General features: G+C 39.2%; 1 protein-coding gene across 3 annotated transcripts in view; it reads right to left on the minus strand.

Moving 5' to 3' along the window:
• Positions 1–119: 119 nt before the first annotated feature.
• LOC111872982 overlaps positions 120–10,864 on the minus strand; it is a 62,435-nt gene continuing 51,690 nt past the window's right edge. For 2 of the 3 annotated variants that reach the window (XM_023867323.2, XM_023867322.2), the window contains exons 18-19: positions 6,304–6,464; positions 120–627 (exon numbers count right to left, since the gene is read on the minus strand). In XM_023867323.2, the coding sequence (XP_023723091.1) occupies positions 525–627; positions 6,304–6,464 (264 nt within the window). In that variant the 3' untranslated portion in view covers positions 120–524. The remainder of the gene's footprint in view (positions 628–6,303; positions 6,465–10,864) is intronic. The other variant, XM_023867324.2, reaches the window with a different exon arrangement.

The raw sequence follows: 10,864 nt of genomic DNA on the forward strand, positions 1-10,864 counted from the left end.
ACCGTGTCCTACGGTGTTGTCGCTTGCAGATTTACTTATACTTTTTCTTCAACCCTGAAGATGGGGGCGATACGTTCCTCCGAAACGTCGGTTAACACCACATATACACGGTGCCAAATCCCAGAAGACTGCTTTCTTCATAGTCACCGCCGTGAAAGCCTCAAATCTTACATAATGAGAAAATAAATTATCTCCAGGTGAATTTGTGTTACAACAGGACAGACACTGAAAGCATTATGAAATAAACCACAAGAGAACCTAATATTCAATCTAAAATCTCAGTTTGCTTGTTTACAACCCATATGTTTCATCTGTACACAAGTCATTTGTGCTGAGACATGTCATGAAGTCATTATCAATGGGAAGACGAAAACAGGCCTGTAAATCTCAATACAACAGAAACTGAATGTCACAAATTGTGAGTATAATACAGGATTCAGTTTATGATTGCTTTTTGTTTTACATCAGCTATAACTATTTGCATATCCCCATTATCACCTGCTTGTTCCCAACACAAGAAGATATTAACTCTTCATTTCATCCAGTATGGTAGATGCAGCTTTCTCAATATTCCAACTTGATTTCTGAAGTGCAACTTCACACTGATGTCTTGAAGCTATTCCCAGCCTGAAATATGAATTTTAACACTCTCAAAGTTAAGGCTTTTCTCCTGATAAGTGAACACTACTGTGCAATTCATAAATAGGCACACAAGTTACAGAACAAATGATTCCTCAACAGCATGGAAAGATTCCTGAAAGTATCAAGTCCCTCAAAATTATTTCTGAAAGGGAGAGTTCATACAGTAAAAGTGGCACATGTCATTCATATAACATCATTTAATATGTGGGACTTTTTTAAGTTCTCACAGCAGTTGCTATGAAGGCTACTCTTTTCTGGGATATGATGCCTACTCTGGCAAATCGTTGCCAGCATTTCAAAACATCATCAGCAATGATCTTAAGACTATACAGCATCACATCCCAGAAGAAAGCCGCCTTCTTTTAATACACTACAGCAACTTGTGTGGAACTCGAGATAACAATAACGTATACATAACTGCAAACAATTCCCCAAATATAACTCACTTTTAAACCACCCCCAAAAACATATTCTCTGCCTTCCCTGCTCTTTTTTCTGATTTCCTGTATTTAAAAATTACACAGGTCTGCAAAAATAATTTTTTTGCAGCTGCATGGAATAATTTTGGTAAACTTTATCTTTTCTAGGATGCTGAATCCAAAAATGACCTCAATTTCCCCCTATCACGTATGGTTTTTTGGAAAATAATAGGGGTTTACAATAAAGAATCATAACAGCAATGAAAAAAATTGAACTAAACATATTATTTCTCATACTTAAACAAACAATTCCTTCATGATATATTTAATATTCTGTGTTCAGCCTTTTTGCCTGTGAAACCTTTTCTTCTTATCTTTGATGCTCCTCCGAACATGCTTTCGCTTTCCATTTTCCGTTTCCCGCTTGATCATCCAGCAGTAGTCAGCTAGCATAATCACATTCCATCTTCCTTGGTAGCGTCTTTCGATATCACGGACATCCTGGTGAAATCGTTCTCCCTGCTCTTCACTGTAGGCTCCCAAGTTTTCGGGAAAATAGTCGACATGGGAGTGTAAGAAATGAACTTATAAGCTCATCTTGCAGCCTGGAGCTTTATATGCAGCCAACATGCGTTGTACATTGGTTTTGTAGAGAGGGTCTTTAGTGTTCCCCAAAAACTTGTGCACTATGTCTTTGAAGGAGTCCCATGCTTCTTTTTCTTTTTCTCCCATTGTTTCTGAAAAGAGGGGATCGGTTAACAGTTTTCGTATGTCGGGACCAGTAAAAACTCCCTCTTTCAACTTGGCTTCAGACAGTTTTGGGAACTTGGAACACAAATATGTGAAACATTCTCCATCTTTTGGCAGTGGTTTTACAAACTGCTTCATGATCCCTAATTTAATATGAAGAGGTGGTAATAAAACCTTTTCAGGTGGAACCAAGGTCGTATTAATTACGTTTTTTTCACCGGGGATTAAGGCATCTCGAAGTGGCCAGTCAGTTTTTGTCCAATGGAGGTCTCTGACTTGACTGTCCCACAGGCATAAGAAGCAGAGATGTTTTGTATAACCTGCCTGCTGGCCCAGCAACATGGTTAATATTTTGAAGTCTCCACAAACCATCCATTGATGTTCTTGATAGTTGACTTTCTCAAGAATCACAGCCAAATCGTTATAGTTTTCTTCCAAATGCACCGAGTGTCCCATAGGAATTGATGCAAATGTATTTCCATTATGCAGCAAGACTACTTTGAGGCTTGTTTTAGATGAATCAATGAAAATGCATCATTCAGATGGATCATATTCTATTTCAAAGCATGTCATGAGCCCTTGAACATCATTACAAAAAACAAGATTTCCCTCTTTGGAGAAAAACTGGGTGAATTCCTTCTCTCGGTGCCTGTACCACGAGAATGATGTTCCAGGTGACAGCAAGTTTTTATTTTTCGGTCTTGACCCTAGGAATTCGGCTGCATCTTTGGAAAGGCATAAATCTCTAACTAAGTCATTGAGCTCACTCTGAGAAAAAGGTTTGGGTCCCTCATGAACAGAGAAATCTGAACTGGATTCATCCTGGGGTGGTAATATAGTTCTGTCCTCTGAATCACTCTGTATATCATCCAAACTGGAAGGTGGGAGGGGAACTGGTATTTCAGAGCTATGAGGCACTGAACGAATAGCTGAATTAAGGTTTGGGTAAGATATTTTCTTTTTATTTTTTGTATTAAAGCCTTTCACATCTACCGAAAAGAAATAACAATCAGTCGTGTGGTTTTGCTGTTCACCCCACATCACAGGAATGCCAAAACGAAATGAGTTCTTCTTACCCTTAAACCACAAATGAAGATCTTCCTCACACCTTCTGCACACCTTGTGAGGAGCCCAAGGTTTGTCTTGATCCCCAAGTTTCAATTTGAAATAAGCAAAATACACTTTGTTCACAAAATCATTTATGTTTCTTTTTTGACTTTTAACTATGTATTCACCATAAATAAAACAAAAGTTGTCCGGAGAAATAACACAACCTCTTTGAGCCATAATACAGAGCTAAAACACAAGCACAGTCACGTTTGAATGCAGGATGTAAACTGAGTGGCTTATACATCAACCAAGATCCTGAGCTTATTTAGCATGTTGAGACATGATCAAATCTGACAGCAGGATTGTTTATACTCATTCCTACTGCCCCAAAGAACATGTCCAAACGTGCTCAACCGAGCTAGTAAGATTCCTCACCTTTCGCTACGAACGAAGTAAATGTGTTGGGACATGATCGCCTGAGCTCCTCACACTGCCAAACCCACCCTACCAATCCCTTCCACTGCCCCCCCCATCCCACCCATTTTCTATTTGTATTATATTTTAGATTCACTCTTATAAATATTATTTTAAAGTAAGAAATAATTATTGGATATGGTTTTTAGAATCAACAGTAGGATACCAGATTTCACGTTGAAGAGAAATTTCACGCAAAATTAAACTAAAAATATNAATGGATTTTTTTTTTTTTTTGCTATTTTTTTCAGTTTTAGTGAGTAAAACTCTATAAGAAACAGTAAAAATATCCTATGCAGTTTTTGGTTGCAGACCTGTGTTATTCTTGCAGCATACTTGTATATGAAATTTGTACAACATGATGCACAAGTGGCATAATCTTTGTTGAAGTTCATCTAAATGATGTGTAGGCCAGATTACAACATTACTTGTACAAGTGACATACACAAGTTTCATTCTGTATCATTGCTAGTGGGGTGGGACTAAGTCCCTTGTACTGCGGTCACTTCTGACCTACTGTACCAGCCCCAGGTGATAGGTGAGGGTGATTGTGGAGCAATTGGTGGAATGAAAATTGGCAGGGGAAACCGAAGTACTCGGAGAAAACATGCCCCAGCACCACTTTGTCCACCACAAATCCCACTTGACCAGACCTGGGATCAAACCCGGGCCGCCACGGTGGAAAGCCAGCAACTAACCACTTGAGATATAGCACAGCCCATTCTGATCATACTCTTCACTTAGCTGATTCATTTCACACAAAAATATTTTCCACTGTGACTTTTAAAAATTGGCATTTTACATCATATTACTTATTCTGAAAGTATTGAACAACACTGAAGTTCAAAATTGACAGGATTTTTGGACTTTGTCCATCATCCGGTATTCCAAAAAAATAGACAACACAATGTCTTGGAAACCGGATCTCTTTCCATACTCGGGTGAGGGGTACAAGACACCCACTGTGCTGCATCCCTTAGAAATAGCTAACCTCGGACACTGAAATTATCTGCCAATCCACACAACAGTTACCAGATTCTTCCGATACAAGACCACAGACACCAAGATTTGAACAAACAATGGGTTGCTGTACAAAAATCAGTAACAACCATTTCAGTCCCTGGAGTTAATGCAACAAAGAAAAGAGAAAGTGTGGCCTCTCGCCTTCATAAGATACCAGATTTTTGAGCTGGTTTTTTCATCCTAATTATTTAAGTTGCTCTGAACCTGCTAATCTAATGTATTCAAGTCTAGAGAATTTGGTGGCCACTCTATGAATTTGACAGAGTCAACTGTGATGTCATCAAGCACTTCAGAGCAGGTAATGTGATGGGAAAACTACAATCTTTAATATTCAAAGTTGAAAATATCTTTTTGTGCAATGAATTGATCTCATTTCACTAATCTTTTTGTACATATACTTAGGTATGTTCTACATATCTTATACAAATTTAATTCAACCCTACAGTCATTCATTTCTACATTTTTTCCCCATGAACCTTTTTAGCATAGTGTTATCTCCATGGTCCATATCCTTTGTGAGTGCAAACATAAATCAACTGGTTGTACGCATGATTTCTGAACAATGTGATAAGGATTATTTTGGAATGTTTCTTTCAGATTTGTAGAGCACCTCATTTTTCCCATTTTTAAAAATATCACTTTATTTGCACTGCCCACTATATCCCACTCTTAAACAATGCAATTATTTTCCATGTCTGACACACAGTATTTGCACACAAGGCTGATGACCTCGCTCTGTAAAAAAAAATACTGTCACATTTTCTACATTGCCTTTAAGCAATACTTAAAGTAAAGTAAGTAAAAGTATCCCTGTAACAGGCTGTGGAGGCCCATAGGGTTGTGAGATGTTGAGGTTCCCACAGTTCCTAGACAATCGGCTCATAGATGGCAGTAAGGTTGTCAGCCTTACACCCAAGAATATTCCTGGTACTCATTTCTGTCAGAGGTTGAGTAGACCCCAGGGCCATAGTGCAGCTGGAATGGGGTGGAAATAAAAAGAAGAGAAAAGACATAAGGCATTAAAGGTATGAAAAGGATAAATGAAAGGAAGAAAGGGGTGAGGGATGAAGATGATATAAAAGAAATAATTTTCTTGAGACTAAACTTATGCATGTGCTAAAATTTCACTACATGACAGGGGTGGTTCCATAACAAATGAAGACACAAGCACTCCATTCTTTCTCTCTGATCACAATGATGCTGAGTGAGATGATGGTAAAACAGTGTGCTGACAGATCGCTATACACGCTAGCTGCACACATCATAACACTGATTCTGCCAGTATGTGGATCTGCCATTAAGCCTCTGTGCCTTCCTTTTTGTAGAAATACTCTTTCAGAAGAGCTTCTTGAAACCTGCTATTTGTGTTCTTTCAATATTGGATATTTACAATTATGCGGTTCAATCATGGGAATGGACCTGAGACCCTGGTTACAATAGAAAGCACTCCATTTTCCTAACTTCCTTCAGTCTTGTTTAACTGGCAGCTGTCAGGAAACCATATAGGATATAATAAATAATGGGACTTCTGTCCCATAATCTTTCCTCACTAGGAAAACCACACATTATGAATGAATACAGCAATCTCTTTGGTACTTACAAGCCTTATCACTGAAGTCCCATGGCACTATATAATAATGATGTGTGATGTCATGTTCCTTAATCTTTATAACACAAATTTAATAACTTAGTGCTCTTTCTCTGCAGTGATTGGCTACCGTTTATATAGTTTATAATGTTCACTAAAGATGTGAAATAAAGACCACGTAAAATCACCACAACATGGCTATTTCATGACAGCCTCTAGATGTGAAGGGTGGCTGTGATTATACTGAATAAGTAGTCATGGACAGCTGACAAGGGACTGTCCTCTAGCTTGGGGTTTAGACAGGAGACTAACAACATTAAGATTAAGAAACATAAAGCTGTTCCACAAGTGACTGACCTGAGCAGTTGATTGAGCTTAACCTGCCTCACAGCTGCTTGTACATCCCAGCCTGTGGCTTGAAGGGCTGCCAAGCCCTCCTCCTCAGCTGCAGAATCACCAATCTCCTGCAGCAACCTTTGTACTTTGGTTTTCCACAATTCTCCACTAAGTGACACTGCCTACCAACCATCCAACCAAGTCCCAAAGCAGACAGTAGATCATAGCAGAGAAAAATAAAAGAGTAAGTTGCACAGATGTAGCAAGTGGAAATTTGCCTGAAGCCATATAAAGATAAAAGACTAAGGGACACTCAACCATGTTAACTTCTGGGGACAGCATGAAAAAAAAAACAGAAATATGTCAAGCATCTTGGAAGCTCTCAAAGAGATATTCTGTTATCTGCAAGTACAATATATTAGCACATTTTCTTCTACCACCCACACATAGAAAACAAAAATACAACAGATGTGTAAGATTCAAGGTTCTCACAGTGGTAAAGATTAATGCTGTGGCCTTCTGCATTATGACTCTGTGCAGTCTGATAGATGGGTACCAATGTACCAGACAACACATACTAGCTCCATCTTCATGGTAGAAGCAAAGATGGAGATAGTACCCACATACCGCACTACATGGTGTCATAACCTGGAAACCACAGTATAAGTACAAACAAATTTTATCACAGACTATAAAATGAGAAATTACAGAACACATTTCAATCATAACTTATTCTGAGATATGAGGCTCTTATGGCATACAACAATTCCTGTCTTCAGCGATATGATGTTGTGTAGGATGGTAGAAAGATACTGTGGCATATTTGCTCAAATCAAGAACTGCGAACCCAGCAGAAACAGTCACTGCTAGGGAACAGCTCTGCAAACATGCCCATTGCTAGGCTAGAGATTTGTAATATGCAACAATGAAGTAACTGGGAAAAGGGTTCTATACGTAGTCTGTATGACAGCTATGTGATACAACAACAAAAGAACTGCTGGAAGTAGTGTTTTTTATGCAGTCCATACCAAGGCTATATAACGAGGAGCAGCTGTGATTATGAAAGTCTTGAGATGGCAGTTAGAAGAGTAGGAGTTAGCTGGGAGAGTCACTGGCCAGTAAGGACGTGAACATGAAAGGTGAGGAAGCTACAGCAATAGAAGTCATTACCAGATGACAACCGGTGAAGACACAGCAGGCTGAGAAGATTTAAGCCTGTGCTGTAGTGAATTGCAATGTGTGTGAATTACCAGTAGTGCTATAGTTACTGGTAATTATGATCTGTATGGGTTCAATAAATCCAATTACCAATCAAAACCCTGTCTACAATCACTCATACACTTCACAATATGAAGGTTTCATAGCAGCCTTCTACTCTGAAGATGGAAGAAGTAGATTCCTCCAAAACTTGGTAACTCACCACCAGGCTATATGAAAGCACAACCCAGAAGACAGTAATCTTTATAATTTTTACATTTTGTTTAAAAGTAGCTGACATGATATGAATCTGATTTACTATGAACCACAAACCTGTCACATCATTAGCAGAATCTGACAGTACTTCTCAGATGCTCTTTTAATAATTACAGTTAATGCTAGAAGCATGCTATGCACTAATGACAGATACTGGAACAGATTAATATTTTCAATTATTTAGGATATATCATACAAAGCAGAAATGGATATGAATGTAAAAATTGTAAATTGTGTTAAATACCACGAACTGTCAACCAGGCCTTCAAACTGATGCCAATGAACAGAAGGCAGAATGTTTCATGACAGCTGTGAGATACAGCCCTTCATACCTTCAAAGAAACCAAAGAAATATGTAGAACTACAAATTCCACAAACAACAGACTTTACGGAATAATACAGAAGAATGCAGGATTTGTGGTTCTCACAGCAGTGGTTGTAACAGTTCTATCTTCTGCAATAAAACACCACGTGGGCCATTGAGAGTCAAATTACAGTTCAGAGGAACATGTCACCTCCAAAACACCAGTTGACTTTCAATGGACTACATGGCATTGTATCTCAGAAGATAGAACTCTTCAATATAGAAGAAATTCAGAAAAATATGTTACACCAACTCTGACAGAATTCCAAAATGTATCTTAAAATATTGTCGCGTATCGGGCGTATATCGCGACAAATAACTTCTCGACGTATTTGATGTAGCGAATTTTATTTCACATTCGCACTTACAATCACCCAAATTACAGATTTACGGTTACTGCTATCTGCAGTATCACAAATAGTACACTCCAAATGCCAGAATACAACTGACTAGTTGCTGGCTAACTCGGCGGTAGCTCCAGGACTAACTGACTGACGCAGTACAACTGACTCGGCGACTGTTACTTTATAACTCGGCGGCTGTCAGCGTACAACTGACTGTGAATAGCCTTCGCTGCGCCTCATGTAGCCTCGATCGGACCATACGGAAAACGGCCACGTAATAGGCACCCTTGTTGCCTGGCGCTGTGTTGCTATGTAAAGCTAGCGGAAGCAGCCGCTGTTACTACTTGGTGACGTCACCGCTGTTGACTTGCGTTGCCTAGCGACACGCAGTACATCTTCGTGACGTCACCGCGGAGGGGAGTGGCGGGGCGGGAACTCGCCTATTACCGTAGTAACGCGAGCGTTACGTTCACGCCACGTGCCGCTGGGGGGGGTAGGGGTCAACATGTCACTATATCAACCAAAATGAGAAAGAAATTTGGAATAAATGATGGGAGAATTCTATTTTCATAATACCTGTAAAGGCCCTTGAAAGGCCTAATACTAAAAATGTTTATTATGATGACAAGAAGGAAGGGTAAATGATGAATGGGACAAGGCTGGATCTCTTGTGACTATAACCTAAAACGGATAATGCAAGTCACTATTTGAATTATGAATGGAGGAGAAGTATTACTTGCAGAAAACGTGCCTCAGTGATTTCTGTCCTTAAATTTTTGCAGCTGGAATTTAGTGTAAGGGTTCAGTTTTCATCAATATGTTGCAAGAATATGAAGGTTTTCTAGATATTTGAATAATGTTACAGTTGTCATCTTCAGGGGTAAGTGTCTTTAGGGGGTTTCAGAAGCCCTTATATATGTCTCACAGCCAAATGATGAGTCAGAAAACAAAAGTTGCAGCATACTTTCCAATATAAAGTGACCATGTGGTCAAAGAAAGGTGATAAAAATGTTTTAACAACCAGGTGGTCCTGTAAAGAGGGGACAAAAATGTTTCAGCAACCCTGTATTTTGGACAAAAGGTGATGGAAGAGATGTGGCCACCACATGGTAAGGAGAAAAAGTCATTAAAATGTTCTGGCTATCACAAGATTAGGAAAAAAAGAGTGGGAAGAAACCTTGATAAGAAATAAGCTCATGAAAAGGTTCATAGCAATATAAATTATTTCAGCATCTCCTAACCCCCAAAATTTTATCACTTTCTTCTCCTATCCGCAACATTGGTCTCTTCTCCCTTAGAGATTCAGTGATTTGCAGGAATTTCTCTGATGACTGCACTGTATTTATTTTTCTATGTTGTGACATAAGAGCTGAAAGCTGGAATAGTAGAGCAAGAAAAGATGGCTGCTGCTAGGCAACAGCCAGTAAACACACTCCTGCATCAACAAACATGCAAACCATAAATACGAAACAGCCTGCTTACATGTCACGCAACAATAGATGAGCTGTTGGAGGTGGTAATTTTTATGCACTCTGTTCTGAGGCTATATAACGAGAACCAATGGGACAAAGTACCGTATTTACACATGGATAGGCCGCGTGCATGTATAGGCCGCAGCACAATTTTCAGACAGAAATTATAGAAAAAATAATTTTCTTGGAATATTATTTCAGGAGTAGAAATTATTCCGAAATTTGGCAATGTTTAACATTCCTAAGTTCGCATCTAGCGAAAATAACGGTACCGCTCGGAACAAAGGCATTGCGGGGGAGAGTTATAACCTTTTCGCCTTTACTTGACTTGCCTGGTTAGTTCTGAGTGAAACATGGGTCGAGTAAGAGCAGGTTATACGTCTAAATTTAAACTTCAAGTGGTGCGTTACGCACAAGAACACGGAAATCGAGCAGCAGGGAGAAAATTCGACGTTGACGAAAAAAATGTGCGAAGATGGATACTAACAAAAGATGCCCTTGAAAAAACGTCACAAAATCGACAATCTTTCCGCAGAAAGAAAGCTAAATTTCCAGAACTTGAAAATAAACTTTTGCGATACGTGCGTAATACACGGGCGGATGAATTTTCAGTGTCTGTGGAAATGATTCAATTTGAAGGCCTCAAAATAGCGGACAGAATGAAAATTCCTCGTAATGAAATTAAGGGAAGTTATGGACGGGCAAGGCACTTTATGGCCCGACATGATCTTGTAATTCAGCGATGGACATCAATAGCGCAGCGCCTTCCCAACACATACCAGGAGAAACAGCTTGCATTTCAAAAACATGTCCTGAAATTAAGAAAGACGCACAACTACACCATGGGAGCTATTGGAAATGTTGATGAAACTCCTGTGTTCTTTGAAATGCCGGGTGAAAGTACAGTGCATGTGCGGACTGCAGGAGCA

Source organism: Cryptotermes secundus, unplaced genomic scaffold (assembly GCF_002891405.2).
Source record: "Cryptotermes secundus unplaced genomic scaffold, Csec_1.0 scaffold1277, whole genome shotgun sequence".
Lineage (NCBI taxonomy): Eukaryota > Metazoa > Arthropoda > Insecta > Blattodea > Kalotermitidae > Cryptotermes > Cryptotermes secundus.